This window comes from Trichomonas vaginalis, chromosome IV, assembly GCF_026262505.1.
Source record: "Trichomonas vaginalis G3 chromosome IV, whole genome shotgun sequence".
NCBI classification, from domain to species: Eukaryota; Parabasalia; order Trichomonadida; family Trichomonadidae; genus Trichomonas; species Trichomonas vaginalis.
Genome location: NC_067206.1, coordinates 34,097,367 through 34,118,348, shown reverse-complemented (window position 1 = coordinate 34,118,348; position 20,982 = coordinate 34,097,367). Strand labels below are relative to the sequence as shown.

At 32.0% G+C, this 20,982-nt stretch overlaps 8 protein-coding genes and 3 pseudogenes across 11 annotated transcripts, besides 5 other annotated features; 6 read left to right on the top strand and 5 right to left on the bottom strand.

Moving 5' to 3' along the window:
• Positions 1–440: 440 nt before the first annotated feature.
• TVAGG3_0218770 (surface antigen family) lies at positions 441–1,337 on the top strand (the record flags this gene model as incomplete). The annotated part of the gene is made up of 1 exon (XM_001326135.1): positions 441–1,337. The coding sequence occupies one exon, from the start codon at positions 441–443 to the stop codon at positions 1,335–1,337; it is 897 nt and encodes a 298-aa protein (XP_001326170.1).
• A 432-nt stretch (positions 1,338–1,769) lies between these two features.
• Positions 1,770–3,472, top strand: TVAGG3_0218760 (leucine-rich repeats (6 copies)-containing protein; the record flags this gene model as incomplete). The annotated part of the gene is made up of 1 exon (XM_001326134.1): positions 2,258–3,472. The coding sequence occupies one exon, from the start codon at positions 2,258–2,260 to the stop codon at positions 3,470–3,472; it is 1,215 nt and encodes a 404-aa protein (XP_001326169.1).
• Positions 3,473–4,769: 1,297 nt separating this feature from the next.
• On the bottom strand, positions 4,770–6,021 carry TVAGG3_0218750 (protein tyrosine/serine/threonine phosphatase protein; the record flags this gene model as incomplete). Its single annotated transcript, XM_001326133.1, has 1 exon — positions 4,816–6,021. One exon carries the CDS (start codon positions 6,019–6,021, stop codon positions 4,816–4,818), a length of 1,206 nt encoding a protein of 401 aa, XP_001326168.1.
• Positions 6,022–8,150: 2,129 nt separating this feature from the next.
• Positions 8,151–8,207: a mobile genetic element.
• A 406-nt stretch (positions 8,208–8,613) lies between these two features.
• Positions 8,614–8,884: a terminal%2Cinverted (terminal inverted repeat of Maverick-1C transposon ID:TVAGG3_0218570).
• Positions 8,614–20,982: part of a mobile genetic element that runs on past the window's edge.
• Positions 9,611–10,492, bottom strand: TVAGG3_0218730 (uncharacterized protein; the record flags this gene model as incomplete). The annotated part of the gene is made up of 1 exon (XM_001326131.1): positions 9,611–10,492. One exon carries the CDS (start codon positions 10,490–10,492, stop codon positions 9,611–9,613), a length of 882 nt encoding a protein of 293 aa, XP_001326166.1.
• Positions 10,542–11,395, top strand: TVAGG3_0218720 (annotated as a pseudogene). The gene has a single exon. A coding segment is annotated over exon 1 (854 nt).
• On the top strand, positions 11,818–12,432 carry TVAGG3_0218710 (uncharacterized protein; the record flags this gene model as incomplete). The annotated part of the gene is made up of 1 exon (XM_051226893.1): positions 11,818–12,432. One exon carries the CDS (start codon positions 11,818–11,820, stop codon positions 12,430–12,432), a length of 615 nt encoding a protein of 204 aa, XP_051111879.1.
• TVAGG3_0218700 (uncharacterized protein) lies at positions 12,629–13,405 on the bottom strand (the record flags this gene model as incomplete). The annotated part of the gene is made up of 1 exon (XM_051226892.1): positions 12,629–13,405. One exon carries the CDS (start codon positions 13,403–13,405, stop codon positions 12,629–12,631), a length of 777 nt encoding a protein of 258 aa, XP_051111878.1.
• TVAGG3_0218690 lies at positions 13,423–14,704 on the top strand (annotated as a pseudogene). The gene has a single exon. A coding segment is annotated over exon 1 (1,282 nt).
• Positions 15,350–17,779: a mobile genetic element.
• TVAGG3_0218680 (uncharacterized protein) lies at positions 15,788–16,552 on the bottom strand (the record flags this gene model as incomplete). Its single annotated transcript, XM_001326129.1, has 1 exon — positions 15,788–16,552. The coding sequence occupies one exon, from the start codon at positions 16,550–16,552 to the stop codon at positions 15,788–15,790; it is 765 nt and encodes a 254-aa protein (XP_001326164.1).
• Positions 16,682–17,014, bottom strand: TVAGG3_0218670 (zebrafish ch211-108c17.2-related family; the record flags this gene model as incomplete). Its single annotated transcript, XM_001326128.2, has 1 exon — positions 16,682–17,014. A coding segment is annotated over one exon (333 nt), but the record flags the coding sequence as incomplete, so codon positions are not given.
• TVAGG3_0218650 lies at positions 18,466–18,854 on the top strand (annotated as a pseudogene). Its single transcript has one exon. A coding segment is annotated over exon 1 (389 nt).
• Positions 19,955–20,982: part of a mobile genetic element that runs on past the window's edge.

Below are 20,982 nucleotides of genomic sequence, written 5' to 3'. Positions count from 1 at the left end.
TAAAAACTGAATCGAATTATGATTGATGTTTTCAATTCCAATCATATCATGTTTGGCCCATATTTCGCCCAAAAAAAATGACGCCCCGCTTTATGAGGGGAAAAAAAATTGCTCAATTGTTATGTTTGATTTTTATTCTCTTTGATTAGGTGCCCAAACTATGATTTCTCATAATTTTTTAATTGTTGAAATGTAACTTGTTGTAAAATTATCAACCATTTATTATTGAAAATGAAATCAAATTTTGAGAATGTGCATTGAAAAATTTTTTATCTTATAATGTTTTGGCCAATATAGATCAGCATTAAAAATGGTGAATTTAATATTCAAAATACCGATAATCTTTCAAATATTCAGAATTTAAAAAATTTAAAATTCTCATCCGAAATCAATAAATGTTGATGCAAAATAGATTTCAAAAAGGTGATTTAGTATAGAACATGGTGATTATTGTTGTAAATGATGCTGACCATGGTATTTATACAATCACAGGAGACGTTTCAGAAAGTCAATTTGCAAACAGAGCAGATCTTCGAAGCATTGATATCAAAGAGTGCAGTACGATCGGCGATTACGGATTTTTCAACTGTACAAACATCAAAGATGTCAAACTTCCGAATACACTCACGAAGATCGGAACCAGAGCTTTCTCAGATTGTTCCCTACTCAATAAGATAACCATACCAGATGGTGTGAGTACGATTGAAGACAAATTATTCTACTTCTGTACTTCTCTCGAAGAAGTCACTCTCCCACAAACACTCGTTACGATTGGAAACGAATCATTCAGATTTTGTACTTCTCTGAAAAATCTTCGTCTACCATCATCTCTTTCTACTATTGGAAAGAGTGCATTCTCAGGATGCACAAATCTGACACTAGTCAATCAAAATCTTCCGAATAACTTACGAAATCTTGGTAACGGTGTTTTCTCAACATGTTCGAAATTAACAAATATAACAATTCCAGATTCAATCACAGTTCTCGGTTCTTATCTTTTCAATCAATGTAATTCTCTTCAATCAGTGGCATTTGGACCAAGTATCACTCACATTGGTGACTATTGTTTCTTCAACTGCTACAACCTTGTTTCTATTTCAGATTTACCAATCATTGAAAGTATTGGAGACAGAGCATTCGACACGTGTTCAAATCTCCGTTTAATATCTCTCTCAAACGAAATCAAATCCATTGGAATTTCTGCATTCAAACAATGCGAGAAAATCAATACAACTGATTATACATTTAATCTTTCCCAACTTACAGAAATCAAAGCTGGTACGTTTTCATGGGCTCTTTATAATAGATATCATGATTATCGAAAACCTATATCATAAAAGTAATTCTTTCTGATAAATGCAAAAAGATTGGGAATTATGCATTTTATATGGATGAAGTATATATTAGTCTTCAATATGTAGAATATATTGGAGATTATGCATTTTACAAATGTAATATTCTTGAATTCTCTGATTCGATTAAGTATATTGGAAATAGTGCTTTTTATGGTTGTGGTTTTCGTTTTTTCAATTTGCCAAAATATTTGACAAACATTTCGTCTTTTGCTTATGGAGGATGTTATGAGTCCTTCAATTTAAATATTCCAAATTGTGTGACTCATATATATGGAAACGCTTTCCAAGAATGGTATTTTGACCAAGTTACAATTCCAAGTTCAGTTGAATATATTGACAAATGTGCATTTCAACATACATTGATAAACTCTTTTCATTTCGAAAACGGATGTAAAAAGTTAGGAAAATATTGTTTTGCTAATTCTGGTATAACATCAATGGTCCTTCCTGATACATTATTAATTATCAACGAATCTGTTTTTTATGATTCAAAATTAGGGAGTATTACATTTCCGAAAAATCTTCAAAAAATTTGTAAATATGCATTTATGTTTGAACACTTTGATAAATACTATAATATTGAGGGTGATAACGTCCTGTCATTTATTTTTCATGATAGCTTGAGAATAATTGAAGAAAAGGCATTTTATTGGAACATCCATATTAAAAGAATAACATTTTTCAGTAGCAATTTAACAATTGGAGATTATGCATTTTATAGAATTGGAGGGGGTTATTATAATGTATTTAATGATGAGAAAGCTTATTTAGATTCGAAGTTTGATTATCAGGGATATGCAATAAATGTTACTTTTTGTCATACATATTCAGAAGGAGAAAAAGTAAAAATTGGTAAAAATGCATTTCAATATGCATGGATTAATATAAAATTCCCTCCAAATATGGATACAATAAGTGATTATTGTTTCACGTCTGCCTACATTTTCGATCTTGAAATTCCAAACACAATAACAAAAATCGGAAATTATGCATTTTCAAGAGCTGTTTTTAAACCATTCTCAACACAAAACTTAAACAGGAATTTAGAATTTGGAACAAGTACATTTGCATACACAAGTATTGAAAATTTCACACTTCCATCAGGAATATCGTTTGTTAATCCTGGTTTGTTCTCATGTTGTCAATATCTGAAATCAATCCAAATTCCACATGTTGATTACATTGGTAAATATGCATTTTTCAACTGTAGCAGCTTAGAACATGTTTACATAAATTATGGTTGCAAAGAGATTGGAGAATTTGCATTCTCACAGAGTGGAATCAATTCTATTACATTCCCTGATTCAATAACAAAAATCGGAAGCAATGCATTTTCACATTGTATCAATCTCAAGATATTCTCAGTCCCAAAGAATTTGATATCTGTTCAATATCAGACATTCGTAAACTGCACTAATATTACATCGATTGATCTCCATCATGTATCATCGATAAGTTCACTTGCATTCTATCATTGTATTAATTTGATCAAAATCATCATTCCTCGAAATTGTAAAATTGTTGATAGTTATGCATTCAGTGACTGTTTGAGTCTTTGTACTGTCATAATTTGTCAAAAAGTCACAACAAATCCCTTCTCATTCTCAAACTGTACAAATCTTAGTTTGATTATCTTCAAAGAAACATCAACAATCAAAAACGACACATTCACTAACTGCACAAGCATTCAACACATTGTGTTAAATCAATCTGTTGGTTTTGATGAATTTCCATTTGATGAATCTCTTCAAAACAAAATTGATCTTTATTATTTAAGTTCAACACTTCGATTCTCTGTGAATATAGGTCTATATATTCATAATGTTACAGCACTTGATACATTTATGAATCCGAAATTCTTTGGTTTTACACCAACGAAAGTTTCGAATACAACAATGAATGAAACAATCTTTAGCTTAGATTGTGCTCCCGAAATTGATTTTTCAGATGATTATGTTTCAAATGAAGATAAAATAACAATAACAGCAGGAATCATTCCTGTGAAACATAAGATCCACATTGATGTTAATAATGGCTTTGTTATCTGCAAGATTTCCTTATTCAATGCATTATCAGCAGTCAATATATTCCTTGATCTAAAAAAAAATAATAATTAATATTTCAATTTTTAAAGATATTTTGAATTCTTATATCTTTTCAACTAAATAGTTTAAGGATGCACTTATAACTCGCAATATTTAGTCTATTTCACCATCAAATAAACTAGATATTTCTTTATTGATTCATGAAATTCAGATGCATTAGTATGAACATTCTCTTCTTTGTTGGGACAAAGTTAAATTACTTTGGGAAATCCATCTAACAATATGAATGATGGTATCTAGGCTGAGGATACATAGATCATATATTCTTTGGTTTAATACCAACGTAAATTTCGAATACTGCAATGAATGAAACAATATTTGGCTTCCATTTCTTGATAAACCACTAATTACATAAGATAACATTATTTTCTACATATAAATGAATAAAAATTCTCTGAATTACTTATAGTAAACATTCTGATGTCAATTTGCTAAATTTATAACTATCTCTACTTAAGGGTGCCGAAAAGTGAAATTTCTCGGACATATGATTATTTTTGATTCAAATGCTGTTCGGCATTAAAAGCAAAAATAATCATATACCCGAGAATTACACTTTTCCGACATTTTTGGGTCGCTTCGCGCCCCTGGCAAAACGTCGGAAAAGTGTAAATTTTTAAAATCTGGAATGGAAAAAGTGCTTTTATCTCAAAATTTGAGAGTTGAAAATAAAATTTATTCCATAAAACTTTTAGTATAACTATTGAAATTTTGTATTTAATGTGTCTCACTTGATTAAAAACAACAATGGAGGGCTAGATTCAAATCTAATTAAATTTTGAATGTAGACATTTCGGTTGGAAATTGTTACCATTAGATTTGTTTTCCAAATGTAATTAGCAGAATTTAGTGAGATGGTAGTGCGATCGGTCTTAGTTTTGAGTTTACCCACTAATTGCATCTCGACACTTTGTAGCAAGTGTCAAGTGTTTTCTGTAAAATATCTAGTATCTTGTACCTAGATATTATTCCTGGTGTATAATCCCTACCATGGAAAAACCAGGGACTAGATAGGTCCGCAAGTTTGAAAATTGCGAAGCAGTTTTATGTATACAGGAAGTATTTAAGACTTTAATATCATAGAAATAAAAACATTGGTATATGCCCTACTAATATATATTTCAATATCATTAATATCTTTAATACAAATGAGGTTATGGACAATACTCGAAATTGCATCACCTCACATTGGGACACCCTTTCATATAAAAAGCTTAGATATAATTATTTAACAGGATATGATCTTGTATGACTTAAAGTATATACTAAAATCTAAATTTTATTCTTTATGAATATTCTTCTAAAAATCTCTAGGTTAGTATTTGTTAGATAAAAAATACAAACAAAATATTTATTTACATTACAATTACAGGTTTTCTTTTGGAAGGAGAGTTCATTGTAGAAATTGTTTTACCAGCTGTTCCAAGTCTTGATTGTGGTTTACTTGTGATGCTTGTTGTCTGATTTTTTCTTGATTTAAGAGATAAAGTTGGACCAGATTTTGCTGGTGCAGTTTGGACAGAATCTGGATTGAAAGATCGATCTATTCTCATCAAGAAATCTTGTTGGACACCATATATTGATCCTTGTCTGACGCATCTGATCCATCCAATTGCTTCTTTTGGATGGAAGCCGAATCTTCTTATAAGCCATGCAGCGCCAAACATGGGGCCTCTTCCAAGTCCATTTAATGAGCAAATGGCAACTGGATGACCTTGGTCGCATAAATCACAAAATTTAATTACGTCAGAAATGGATGGAAGTGAGTCCTGTGGAGTATCCAATGTAAGATGTTCTATTCCAATGCGTGTTAAATCCTCAGCACCTCGTAATTCTGTAGTAAATGAAACAACTGTGTAAATGTGCCATTTTCTGAACAGAGGGAGCATATCAAATAAAAGAGGAGAGTCTGCGACGCCTGGTGCAGATAAAACCAGCAAACGATTTGGAACAATCCAGGTCATAAAGCCATTTTCTGGTTGTAAATAGAAGTTATAGACTTCAGAATCAAAACTTGTTTGGGAGTACCATCCAAGTTTTGCACCCTTGATGAAGCCATTAAGTGCATCTGACAAAGAAATGGTAAATGGAGAAGCTGTAGCATCTTCAAACTCTTCTATTGGTGGATATACATCTTTAAATATAGAAATAGGATCGTCATAGTCTGGCATTTTTCTTGGTTTTGGTTTTCCCCATTTTGCGACGTATTGTTGATTGTTTTGCTGGCCTAAAAAGCTATTTATGAAATCACGTTCGAGAAGTATCATAGCACATATAAGAAACATGCAATTAACACGTGATTCGGCTGCTAATGAGACACATATGTGAATTTGTTTGTTAATTTTAGTTAATTTATCTTTAATAACTTTAATAAATTCTGTAATTTGATGAAGTGATGGAGGACCGTTTTCTCTAGACATTGCTTCGAATACTAAGGCTGGAATTTCATCATAGTTGAAATAATGATCACAAATATTATCTTTTGGCTTTTCCTGAAGACAATGCATATACAATTTGCCAGGAATAATCGTAATTCCTAGCTCAGATCGTATCAAAGTCATCAGTAAAAAAAATACGTTTTTTTGGAAGAAAACTTATAAGTATAATGAGATGGCTATAATTCTTACAGAATTCTTATAAATTGCAAGTCAAAGTATTTTAGAAGGAAAAAAGAACATGAAAATGATTTGGAAAAATAAAAAAAATTGTTCATGATATTCATGGCATTAGAATAGAGGTATACTATTACAAACTAAATTTCTGATGATTCATGTGTTTATTATAAAATAATGATACAAATTAAGTTTTCTCATTAATAAAAGAGTCATTTTTTAAAAAATTAACTTTATTTTATTAATTTACTCAAAAATAGAGAAAAGGATGATGCATCAATAAAAAAACATTGAGATCCCTCGACTCAAAAAAAAATCAATAATAAGATATTGAATACTCAGTAATAGTTTAATTTTTGGAACAATGTCAATTTTCATGAAGAGGTTTTTCAATCAATATTGTTTGAATTGTAAATGATATTTTAATAACTATTTTCATTTTGAAATATGGAGTTTTTAGACAATTTATTTTCAAATATTAGAAATTTCAAAATGAGGTACGTTAATTTTCATACGACTCCCCAGAAAGTTGATTATTTGAAATGACTAATAGAGATAATTATTTTTCTTGAATTCAAACAATTTTCAATTCAAAGATATAAACTTTTTCAAATATATACCTACGAAAGGGAAGAAGCGTTAAATGGTTTCGATGATTATATCAACTTTTTTTTCCACTTGAAAAACCTGAAAAAAAATTGACTAATTTATTTTCTAGATTTCAAGATGTTTGATATCCAAGGATATATTGATATGGCAAGGGATTACATTCAGCAAGCCAAGGGCTATAATCTCACTGAATATATTGACAAGATGAATGATTTAAATGCCCAAGCCTCTGATTTGATGTTATCAGGTGGTGATAAAGTTTATAAATTTATATATGATAATTTTCCAGTTAAAATGTAAACTGCCCAAGACATCGCAGGCAAAGCTGGACAGTTCATTATTAAAAATCCAGCAGGATTTATGGCAATAATTTTGCTCATAATCCCGTTACTTTGTCTTTTATTAATTCCATTGTGCATGTTTTGCAATATCCATAAATTCAGAAAGCTTCAAAAGGCTCAAGAAAATCCAGAATACTCCGAATCAGCTTCAGATACCGCCAAAGATAGCAAAGATGCTTCATTTTAAATTATTGTACTACATGGATTTGTTTTAATCTTAAAATTTTCCATTTATTTTTTTTTTTTTTGACTTTCGAATTTTTTCTCTTGATAATATTACCAAAACAATATTCAGCCCAAACTGCAAGATTTTATTGAAGAATAATGTTCAAATGTGAAACACATTCAAAATTTGATTTAGTTGAAGACAAAAAAATGAAATTTTCGATTAATTGAATTGTTTAAGTTATGGCAGTCCCAACGGGAACCGCGGTAATTTACCGAGGTTTCCGCACACTGGTTCCTTTTTTTAGGAATTTTTTAGATTAAAAAATATGCTTTGTAAATCATTTTTTGTAAATCGGCAAAAATTTGGAAATATTCTGACGACAATAAATCTGGGAATAGTATTTTAAATACGAGAACAACCTATTTAAAAGTGTTTCGCTCGATTTTGTATAATTTCAAATTTTCGCATATAGCTTTCCGTGAATTACCGTGATTTTACCGCCACATCAATAGTTTACGACACTTTTCCCGTAAATTGAGTAGTTTACTGCACTTTTCCCGTAAAATTGAATTATGGGAATCCGTAAGATTACCATACCTCACTTCTAGTTGAAAATAGCATTAGTATATAATAAATAGATATATTATTCATATTTTTGATTTTGAATTACGGAAAAAGTGAGTTCAGAACTTCCAATTATTATTTGATTAATTATGTTACAAATACTATAAAGAATTAAAATACATAATGTTGAAATTTGAATTACGGAAAAAGTGAGAGTGAAAGTGAAGTGAAAAAGTAAGATATTTTTTGTTGAAATAATCATAGTTGTACAATTTTGAAGCTATATGTAAAGCTATAAATTGAATAAATTCAAAAACAAAAATTGTTTATTCTTATTAATAAATTTATATTAATCAATATTTGAACAACCCGTAATTAAAATTGAATTCCTCTTAAAATTTAATCCATATGTTAATTTTTAATTTGCTCGGCGAATGCCGAGCTTCCCTACTTCTCTAGTTAGTATACAAGTCTTGGGTATGGTGGCACTGCGTTCCACCTTACCCAATACTTGTGAATTTGACACTTTACAAAACCGTTAACGTATATTTTACAACATGAACGCAAAAACTAACTTAACCTTAAATATTTACAAAGCCGCCAACAATTTCACCTCACTATCGTTCTCACTAACAACTTCACTAATGTTCTCATAAATTTTCCTCAATATCTTCATCATCAGTGTTAACCCTATTGTAGTCATACTTGAAGCCATAAACTTTCTCTAACTTCTTAACGTACAATTTACATAACTTACCTTCGTCATCGTATGGTTTAATGATATAACTATTTCTATCTTTATAAACAGTCAATGAAAAGTCAACTGGTCTCGGATGTATTTGAAAGAACATGTTATGCTCAGGAAGGAAGAATAAATGTTTAAATGTATGTTTGTTATATGTTTTGATTTGTATGAGTTGCTTTTGTTCTGTCATTACATCCAAATAAAATAAAAATAATTTTAAAAAATAAAATAAAAAATAAATGATATCACCACCCTCACACGTATGAAAACATAGCACAAAAATAAATTTAGGTGAAGTGGTGAGATCTAACCCGATTTCTAACCCGATTTCTAACCTCATTTCTACCCTGTTGAATTCATTGCTTTCTCCAACTCTCTTCCTTGGTTTCTTTTTAGTTGCTTTCTTCACGTCTGTCTCCAACTTGACTGTCTTTCTTCTTCGTCCATAATGATACCAATTACTTCCACCAGTCAATGGGTCAAATGGTCGTTCATAAGGGTTTCCATACATTCCATAAGGTCCGTATGGATAAACCGCTGGTGGAGAAGAAACATTTTCTTTAGTTCCATCGACTCTATTTAAATGCATTGTTTCACCTTTCATCTGGTCATTAAAGTCTTTTGCGTGTTTTGCAAACTCATCGTCCTTTCCTAAAGCATTTTCTGACTCAGTCGCAACCAAATTGGATGCTTTATTTATGAGCCCTATTTTATTTAATCTTAACTTCTTTGCAACCCAGCCTCCAATCTTTCCTTTATTTGCATCTAATGTCTTTGAAACCCTTCCTCCACTCATTTTATTTACTGCGTCATAAGCTCCAAGTGCTTTTGCTCCAAATGCTAATGCTTTTGTTCCCATTGCGCCTAAAGCTGCCCAAGCTACCATTTACCCATATTAAAATCATCTCTCTTCAATATTATCTCATAAAAGTTCTCGTTACTGGAGAAAGTCAATGAAACATAAACATTCTCACGGGCTTCACCCTCACCGCTTTGCGGTCTATCTAACTTCTTTCTTATCTCATCTATTCGCTTCAAAATGTCTGAACAATTGCTAACATCTTCTACAACAGTTATTTCATCATGAACGACCTTTAAGAACAAGCTCATTTAATATGCAATTAAAATCATCTCAATAATGAGTCCATCCTTTCCATCTTTAGGTAGCACAACATCTTTCATTGAAGAAGGTTCGACAAGTCTTATGTTAAACTTACTGACAAAGTTTGTTATACTATAATGCTTCGGTGGCGAATACATGTAGTTTGAAAGACATAATATAGATTCTTCAGCAAATTCACTTATACTGGATTTTATAACAATGTTCTCACGAGACCAAACGCCACCAATTGACAATCTTGTAAGCAATCCTGCTGAGCCTTCAACTGTAAACGTCGATGGTAACATTCCACGAAGGTCATCTATTGACATCTTTGAGTCACTGAATTTAAATATTTTCTTAAAGCAATCGTCATTATCTAACCATGCAATAGCTTTGAAGTTTTCATTCGAATATACATCTGCTTCATTAAATGTAAAACCTGACTTCTTTGCAGAGGCGATTTTAAAATCTATTGCATTTGTTTCAAAATTATATGCTATGGTAACTTCTGAAGGTAATGGGTGTCCTTCTGCTATAAGTTGTTCTTTCAATACCATTTGAAGCTTTGTGTTAAAAACTTTCATGTCATCTCCTGTATCTAAGTTCACATACACAGCAACAGGGAAACTATCTTGCTTCTTTGTTTCATCATTATATCTCAAAACATTAAAGTTCTTCAATAATATTGTCCTTCCTGCTGGAATACTTCTAACTTGTCTTATTTCAATAGCTTTCTCACCTCCTACATACTCTACCCAGTGTCTTGGATATTCATAAGTATACTGACTTTCTTGAATTTTGGTTGGTTTCATCATAACGTGTTCATAGTATATCTTTATACTCTTGTCAGTTAGACTCGGTGCTATGTTCTGAATATTTCTGACTTGCATTTTTAATGGAGATAAAATGAAGCATTTAATACATGACGTAGATGAAGACATGAATGAAACTACAGACAAACTTAACTCTTCTCTTATTCTTCCTTTCAGCAAAGATTATGAATTCTGTTCAAATGGTGTGTATTTCTATTGTGGAAAGATGGGTTCAGGTAAGACATTTAACCTCATTCGTCATATACTCATAACAGAGCGTTTAGGAAACGACTCTTACTATGACCAAATCATTATATCAGCAATTCAGACTCTATGGATTCAACAGCGAAAACATTCATGAGTAAAGTTCAAGCATCTGTCGTTAAAGTTCCAGATAGCGAACTCATTGAATTTCTTCAACGTTACATTCGACGTAAGAGAAAATATTATGCTATTGTAGAGTTCATACAGTCAGGAATGCAAAAGACTTCAGAAGAGATGGAAAGAATTATTGACAAACACCACTTACGTCAGTACTCAGGAGTTTACGATATGAAACGACTGACAAACTACATTCTATCAAAACTTTCAAAATACCCCTTCAAAAAGTATCCTTCAAACACTCTGCTCGTTTGTGACGACTTCGCCGGAAAAGGTTTAGTGTCAAAGCCTGACTCACCATTAGCTAACATCATAACTAAAGTCAGACATTACCATTTAACTGTAGCAATACTTATGCAAACATGGCGTTTCCTTGCTTTAAACATAAAACGTCTCATAACTGACTTCGTTATCTTTCAAGGTTTCTCACGCTATGATATTGAACTCATTTGGAAACAGTCAGGTATAACATTACCTTTTGAAGAAATTTGGGAAGCATATAAGTCTCTCATCTCTCCTCGTTCATACCTTGAGATTCATATCATGACTAATACCATTAAAGTCAAAAATATTCCATGGGAACGACCAACATTGTTTTAAAGTTTAACCTTCAATTGACTGATGGTAAACAAATTCCATGCATCTCTGTCGCCATTTCTGTTAATATTTTTGCTGTCATTCATATCATCCACTTCCCCATCCGTTAGCTTTTGAGGATATGCGTTAGAATAGCTGTTCTTAAATGAAGGCTTTTCACCTTTGAGAGCATAAACTCTATAACTTTCTGCATACTTTATGTTTGAACCTCCTGAGCCATCATTGACATAAATTTTTATAGGCTTCCACCCTTTGTTCATGTTCCTGCTTCTTCCCTTAGCCTTTTGTTCAGTAGTTCTACATCTTTATACACAGCTCCTGTCTCAGTGAATTCAACAATATTTTCATTCGTTAGCTTTACATTCAAACCCTTGTCGAGTATATTGTTCATTTCATACATATAAAAGGTTTTTATTCTATATGAAATGAGAAGCAAATCCATCTTAGCTGGTGCCGTTAATGTTCCAATTGAACCAACATCAAATGTTGACTCACGAACGACAAACAATATTGTCATAAAGAACTATAGTTCGGAGTGTTTGAAAGAAAAAGAACCAGATCTTAAGTCGGTGAATTTAAACACAACTTCAAACGCTAACGCTACATCAGATGTTAAGTTAGAGTATCCACCACTGGACCAAGTTCTTTCAAGAGAAGCCAACGACAACCCTTACACAAATGTTCAAACAAATCCTTCAGATAACGTAGACCATTACCTTCTTCAGTTATACCAAACAATTTTACTCAAAGACGATAAGAAGCTTTTGACAAATCTTATAAGTAAGAACCAAATAATTCTAACAAAGGAGGACCTTGAAAATGTTATATCACGAATAACAGGAAAGCAATGTGTCATTGACTATCTCGACCCTGAAATCGAATGCTGTGGTCAAACTCCAATATTCATGAAAATAGGTAACATCCGCATCATTGAAACACCAGGTACTCCAGGAGTTGAGTTTAAGTATAAATATTCGAACGAGTATACAAAACTATCTACTTACTATAAGCTTTGTTTGAAATATGTTTTAGTAAATTAAAGCAATTTGTAATATCTATCCAAAACTTCTTCAACAGTATCGAACTCATCTTCATAATGCAAACCTAATCTTATTGACTTGGTGCAGTTTTCACTAACACAATATTTTTCTGTTCTCTTGACTGACATAACTAACTCATTTGTTTCATCAAACAGCAACAACCAAAGTTCATGACCTAATACATAACATTCATACTTTATATTTTTAGCTCTGAGTTCTCTTGTAAGCTGTTGCATTTAATATTTTCTAAAAAGTCAACTTCAACAGTCATTCGCACTGGTGCCTTCAGTTCTACAGGCTCTCCTTGAAAGTCAACAAGTCTGAATTGCATGTCTTTCAAATTATGAGGACTAATGCGAACCCATTTACCTAAATGAGTTGCTATGACAGGAACGTTTGGAATGAACATTGAATTTACTTCATAACAGAAGGATTTATATTCTACTGAACCTTTACTATTAACTCCTGAAATACCTGTGACATTAGCTATTTTTGACTCAATGTACAAACAATTGCCATAACATACGTATGGAACAGATTTCATCTCAATCGTTTTGTCAACACTTTTCAAAGGAAATGTCATATGGTATGCTCCCAAAAGAAGTTGTACTCTATGACTCATTCTTGGTATCTTAAACTCCTTCGCATAACTGAACTTCAAAACTCCTGCAATAAGTTTAACATTCATTAAGTTTTCTCCGTTATCCTTGTTTATTGTAGTATTTATGAGAGCATTTAACACTCCAGCTAATGTTTCCATCTTATATTCTACATTATTGTGAAATCTTATTTCGTGCTTCTTTCCATCTATTTCAAGCTCCATGAAATCTGTTTCATCTGTTATAACGAATGAAGCGATAGTATTGAAGTCAACCATTCTGAATGCAAGTGGCTCATTCTGTAGACCTAAGTTTGTTTGTAGTTTTACTGTCCCGTATTCGTTTGGGTCTGTACTTTGCAAATAGAACAACATTTTATTCTCATTAAAATATGAGTATAGCTGCATATGCGTATGAAGCTGACAGAGCTAAACGTTTATATTTTGGTCAATACTCTCTCACACTTACTGACAAATATATTGCTATTTCTGATGGAAATACCGAGAAATACATAACATGGAAGGACTATGAAAAGTTTGACCCCATTTTAACTCCATGCACTATGCCATTCATTGTAAATGGTGAAGTTGTCATGAAGAACGACACAACAGTATATAAGTCTGTTCATGAAGCGTTAGAATATATGTTGAATTATAATCCCGAAAGATTTGACCCAAGCACTACGCCATGTACAATGCCTTTTATTAAGGATGGTGAAATCGTAAGAGTTCCGGATTCAACGGTTTACACAGCTGTTCAAAACAGTTTACAAAACATTTTAGCGAATATCTTTAATTCAGAAACTACAGAAATAAAATTACCATATATAACAGATGCTAAAGAAATTAAATCAAAAACGACAACTTATTTACGTCACTTAATGATTTAATGACTTATATCATTAATATTCCTGCACCAACTATAGCATTTGATCCAAACTCGACGGTTTGCAGTGTACCTTTCATAAATGACAGTTCATTAATTACTTTAAGGGATTCGACAGTAAATGAATCATTAAAGGCGTCATTAATGAAAATCATTGATTTTAATTCATTCACGAATACATATAATTCATTCATTAATGTTTCATATGCTTCTAAAGAAGGTGAGCCAAAAACTATCGATAAAGCGGTGTATGAAATAAAAGCATCAACGACGAAATTGAATTCGTTAACTTTTGACGGTGATAGTTTCGTTAATGACATAACATCGGGGAAAACAATTTTAACGAAAGAATATTTAAAATCTCATGTTAGTGAGTTCGTTGAAATTGAAAAAGAAGGTGGAATTAAGTTCGATCCACTGAATTTCATTTTCAGCTTAGCGAATGCGGGTGTTAGTTTCGCTGAATGGACAACTATACAGAGTGAAATAAATGCAATATGGACGTTTTTGGGGTCAAAAGCGGGAATGGGTGAGCTTGTAAATGCTGCAAGAACATTAGGTGAAACAGGAAATTTTGTAGATGGTTTTAAAAGACTTGTTTCAAATGTTTTAACAAACACAAAGAAATTATTTAGATATACCGTACATAACGGACGGATTTTCGAACAGATAGCAACAAACCCTCCGGTTATGGCTGCGTTGATGATGGTTAGAGATATAAAACCACGTAACGACGGGAACGAAGAACATGAACAACAGGATACTGGTCGGGTTATTCGAGACATTAAAAACGTGTATCCTGAAGTTATTGATTTATTTAGAGGAGTTAATGATTCAATTTCAAAACATTCTATAACCCTCGATGAAGAGAATAAATTAACAGATTATATATTCGTCATTATTGCAGAATTAATGAAGAGAATAAATGAAAAAGGAATTGGTGATATCATTAATGTCAGCGATGTAATGATGAAAAGAAATTTTGACTCATTATTTACAAAACCGAAAACAGAATATAGTCTTTATGACGTAATTACCGAATTAATGAAAAAGATTAATGATAATAAGAGTTCTGGCGGAAGAGTTGAATTAGAAGTGAATGATGTTAATGAGAAATTAGCCGAAAAAGCAAACAAAAATGAGCTTTTAGCTCTGAGTGATAAAGTCAAGAACCACGTTCATTATATAACTTCAGACGAACAGATTATAACGGACTACCATGGATATTTAACACGAAGTGATGAAGCGAAGACAAAAAATGTTAATGAAAGAAGATATAAATACATTCGTGCTAAAGGTTATGACATAAGCTGTACTGTACAGTATGATGTAGCTAAAGCACCAGAAGCATTTGGTTATACCGGTGAAATTTATGCCTCTACTTTCAATGTTAACGGTGTATTAGTTGAACCAAGATTTACTTTGAGAGTTAAGGATGGGCACTCATAGGCTCCTGACAGCATAAAAATATTATTATCTCACAATATAAAAGGAATCATAGGAATCTACAACTATATCTATATTGTTAGAAGACTTCTTAATGTATCATGCATATAAGTTATATCAATAACTCCATTATGTTATATGATTGTAATCATATTTTCGTTTCATGTTCAAAAACATTAAAATCATACTAACTATATGAGTATTATATTTAGGAAGCTGATATATAGATATGATAAAATGCTAGGTTTTGTGATTAAGAATATATACTTATCTTTTAGAAAATAATACTTTTATAAAAAATTATATCTTATATAATCTAAAAATTTTGGACAATTAAAAAACATTAATTAAAAATAGAAGGTGAAAGTGTTTATTCAAAGAAGGTGCAAGATTATGATGTTTTGAGGGTGAAATAAATTTAATAATTATTTATGTGATTTAAGAGTAATACGATCATCGCTAGCTTGAAGACCTCTCTTTATAGCTCTTAATGCCGCAAACTTTTTTCGAACTTGCTTTGAATTTTTGAATGCTTTGATTAAATCTTTTGTTGTATCATACATTCTGAAATATCTGTTCATCATTTCTGGCATTGTTGGTAAATTTAACCTGTATCTTATTGCTACAATCGTTTCAAACATACTTTCATTGAAATGCAATATTGTGACTGCCATCCTAATTGGCCAAGAAGCATGCCAATTAATATTTTTATTAGCAAGCATTGCTTTGATATGGTTTATCAATTCAACTACTTGAGTTGAATGAATCTTTTTTACCATATCAAAGATTTTTACGGTATCTTCGAGGAATTTTTTAAGTGTTTTTATAGCAGTTTTATTTTTTGCATATTTCCATGGTTTAATCATCTTGCATTTTTCAGGATCTGGACAAAATTTATGATTTCCGGCATAATGTTTAGCGGAATTCAACCATAAAAACTTCTTTGTTTTAATTGACATATGTGTGTCATTGAGAAGTTGCCTAAGCCAACGCAATAAATTCTTTGAAATGCTAGATAAGATTCTGAATTCTGGCAGTTTGAGCTTTTTCTGTATATTGTTAAGAAAATGTCCAGGATCTCTGTATTCTCTGATACCTTTGAACGTATTTTTGATTGTAGAAACAATTTTGACATCGCCATCATGCACAAAAAAATTTACACGTTTTTCATTATTCCAACGCTTCAGCATTCTTTTTAAGCCTTCAAATTCCATTTCATTTGATTTTCCGTTGAAATTACCTTTGAAATTTTTAAAAGATTTAGATATCACTTCCCAATCTACAATTTTTTTGAGTTTCTCTTCTACAAATTGTACATAGCAAAACATTGCATTTCTTCTCTGACTCCAAGAACCGTCAAACAAAAGTCCCGAACATTTTCTCATTCGAGATTTCCAATAATTAACAGATTCTCTGGCAACTTCTATGATAACACGACCAACCTTTTCTTGGACTCGATGAAATGTAGCTTCTGACGGAACTTTGATGTTATTCAGCATGAATTGAAATTCTGATTGGCAAAATGTAGCGCCGCTCAATAATACAGATAGCACAAATTCAACAGTGTTGACGACATATGGCTCTACCCTATTTTTCGCGCTTTGAACTAAGTTCTTTATACGCTTTGCAACTGCTTTTGTTCGCCGCGGCATGAAAAATGAAGAATAACTTGACGGTTTCTTGAACAAATGGTCGCACATTCAAATATTGTGATGTACGATCAGGATAAAAGAATGTTGTTGCCGTGAATTTAGAAAATAGCAAAATTTCAATTTACGCAATCGAGATATAACTTGATCGTTTGAGCGATAACCATGGCACCCATAGTATTAATGAAAGTACTCATACTTACAATTATTTTCTCCCATAGGAATATTGTTCAATATACTTCACCTATAGAGGAAATCTCGAAATAAAATCGAATTTTTTCAAAAATTACAAAAATCAATTTTTTACAAAGATGTTCGAAAAATAACATTATATACGCATCAAATCAAAGCATTATATGGAGCATTATAATTCTATATATGATTGTCCATCTTGATGTTGTGCTATTTTTTTTTAAACAATAATTTCATTGTTGAAATTAAATTTGCAATTTCAGTAAAAATTGCGACCCATCATTTTGAATATAATTGAATTAATACATTTATTGTAAGAATATTATATACCAAATATTAGACTTCCACATGAATCCTGGTATGATATTATAAGTATTGCAAAATTAGAAAAAAATATGCTCATGATATACTAAAATTCATGTTTCAAGGTTAACTTATAAATAAAATAAGTTCGAGAAATGCATCACTAAATATTTGAGCTTGTGCACTATAATGCTATATAATAGTCTTCACTGTTTTTAATATATTGACTTTGCTAGACTTGATTTTTTTCATCACCCTAATGAGTGCCCATCCTTAAGTCAAAAATAACGTTTGAAGATGCTATTAAAAGTAAAGCTGACAAAGTTGAACTTGAAGCAACGAACAAAGTTTTGAAATCTCATAAACACAACATCTCCGATATAAATGAACTTCAAGCTACATTAGACAGTAAAGCCGACAAGAACCATACACATAAATCCTTCACTACTGTTAGAGCAGACGACATAATATTGAACTATACCCTTGGTTCAAGTGCACCTTTAGAGAATCCAAGTACAAGCGTAAAAGATACACTAAACAATTTAGATAACAGTTGCAGGAATATTGAAGGTCATGCCAGAAACTTTGAAGCACATGAACTACCAGCAATGTTAGATAAGAAAGCCGACAAAACTTATGTAGATGAATATTATGCAAAGAAGTCGGAAGTAAATGCTGCGCTTAATGGAAAAGCCGATAAAGAGCACGTGCATGAAGAATTTCAAACAATCAAGATTAAAGAAATTAAGGCATGCATCGAAATAGTAACAAAAACAGGAAGAGACGGTGCAACTGTACAAGAACAAAGAATTTATCCTCCTACTTTTCCTAATGGTTTAATAACAAACAATATAAATATTGTAGAAGGCAATAAAACTATAAACGTTAAACATGAACTTCTAACAATGAAGGCCCAGATTCTTGAAACCATATATCCTATAGGCTCTATTTATACGTCAATGAACTCAACAAATCCGGCAAGTGTTTTAGGTTTTGGTACGTGGGAACAGATTGTAGATAAATTCCTCTATTGTGCGAACTCTTCAAAGCAAACAGGTGGTTCGAAGAAATTAAAGAAGCAAACCTTCCACCGCACACTCATACAGGAACTACAAACTTTTCTGGTGACCATAGTCACTCATTAAGAGACCATCCATTATACAACTCAGAATATTATGCTGGCAATGATGTTTTATCTCCAGATTATAACCATTCGGCAAAAAAGACTTTTCGACCAACTGAACCAGGAGGAAATCATTCACACACTTTCACAACAAATCCAACAGGTTCGGGTGCAGATTATATGCCTCCATTTATGACTGTATTCGCATGGTACCGCGTTCAATAAACACACTTGAGCCTTGACTCAAAGGATCTAGGCTTACCGCGTTCAATGAAATCTTTAACTTTACATAAATGAGCTTGAAAGAAGTATTCGAACAACATCCATGGAGGTCATTTAAGAAGTTCAATGAAGCAGCAAAAAGTTGGGGATTTACTAACAGAGCTGAAGTTAAAAAGTTCTTTGACAAAAATGTTGTACATCAAACAAAAATAAACCCTTACGACTACTTTTTACCAATTTACTCCAACACTCCAGACGCATACCAATTTGACACTCTCATTCAAAGCAGAAAAGGAGGACATAAACCATTCCTCATCTTCATAAATGTTAACACTCGCAAAGCTTTTGCGTATATAATGAGAAATAAAGGAACTCGTGAAGTGTTAAGAGTTTTACAAAAGTTTGTAGCAGAATATAACCCAAGTACTTTAACATCAGACCAAGACAGTGCATACCTCAGCAACGAAATCACAGAATTTCTCATTAAGCATAACATAACTCAATACACTACTGAAGACCATAACCATAATATTTTAGGTATCATTAATCGCTTCATAAGAACGCTCAGAGATTTAAATCAAGAGCGAGACTTTACCGAAGAAACAATGAAACATTTTCTCGAAGTATATAATTCCTCAACAAATTCTACAACAGGACATACACCAAATTCAATGACACAACAACAAGAAGAAAAGTATATACAAAAGAAACGAAGCCAAACACAAAATATCAGAAATTCAACACAATTTACCCTCATTCCTGGTACAAAAGTTCGTGTAGTTCTTGACGACAAACCGTTGACAAAGAAACGTTTAAGGTTAAGTCGAAATTATTATATCGTAGACTCTACGCAAGGTAATGGATATCTTATAAAAGCTGCTGACGACTCTATTGCGTTTTATCCTCGTCATAAATTAGTCGAAAGTAGTAATGGCAAACTTGCTGAAACCATTGACGAAGCAAAGCGAGGAGTGGTTATTGAAATACTTAACTATAACATAAACGATGACACTTATAAAGTAAGATATGAAGGAGGCGTTGAAGATGTTATACCATCTAAGAACTTGAGAGAGTCAAAGCCAACACATCTGGGACCATTAGAGTATAGATCCGTATTTTTCCCAAGTGAGCGGGGTATCTCCAATCCCAGCCCTATCGTCCTCCCAGTGTCAGTTTTCAATATAAAATCCAATTTTTTTTGAAAATAAAAATTTCGAGAAATTTTTCTGATTTTTTTTCTTTGATTTCAATAATTCAAAATAAATTTGGGAGTAAAAAGACACTATTTAATGAAATTCATATGAGTGAATGTGGATAAATACTCTCAAAACATACAATTTATCTATTTTTTCTTTATATTATCAACTAATTAGTGATAATTTTTTTTGAATCAGATTTTTTTTTCATTAAAAACATAATATATAACACAATGATGCAACATACGTATCTACACATCAAAATATAAAGCTTGTTTTGGTCTGGGCATCCCAACCCAAAATTCTTTAAAAATTGAATAAAATTGAATACTTGGGGCTGGGATACCCATCCCAAAACCGAATTGAATTTTTTGAATTAAAGAATATATTTATGTATTTATAATATACATGTGATGTCTATAAAAATACTAAATTCTAAAAAAAATTCAATTTATTCAAAACGTATACTAAGTGATCACTTCATTAGTAGGATCAGCAATCCTACTAAATGGTGAGAACGCCACTAACTAAAAAGGGAGTCCTTGGAGCTCTTGATCTCTTGTCAGTAGAGTTCATAATGAGGCATGGCATCTACTGATTAGAGATCAGAGCAATCCTACCTTATCTTCAGGAGCTACAAAGCTCCTAATCGTTACGAGAGGGAGCCTTGGAGCTCCTGAAGCTCATCAGCAGAGGCTATTTACCATTTGGGCCTCTTCTGATGAAAGATGCGAAACACGTCTACGAACCAGGAGCTTCAAAGCTTCTAATCCTTACTAAAGGAGCTTTGGAGCTCCTGAGTCTCCATCAACAGAGTCCCAGATGGTAAATGTCCTTTGCTGATGAAAGATGCGAAAACATCTACGAACCAGGAGCTCCAAAGCTCCTAATCCTTACGAAAGGGAGCTTTGGAGCTCCTGAAACTCCTTTTACTA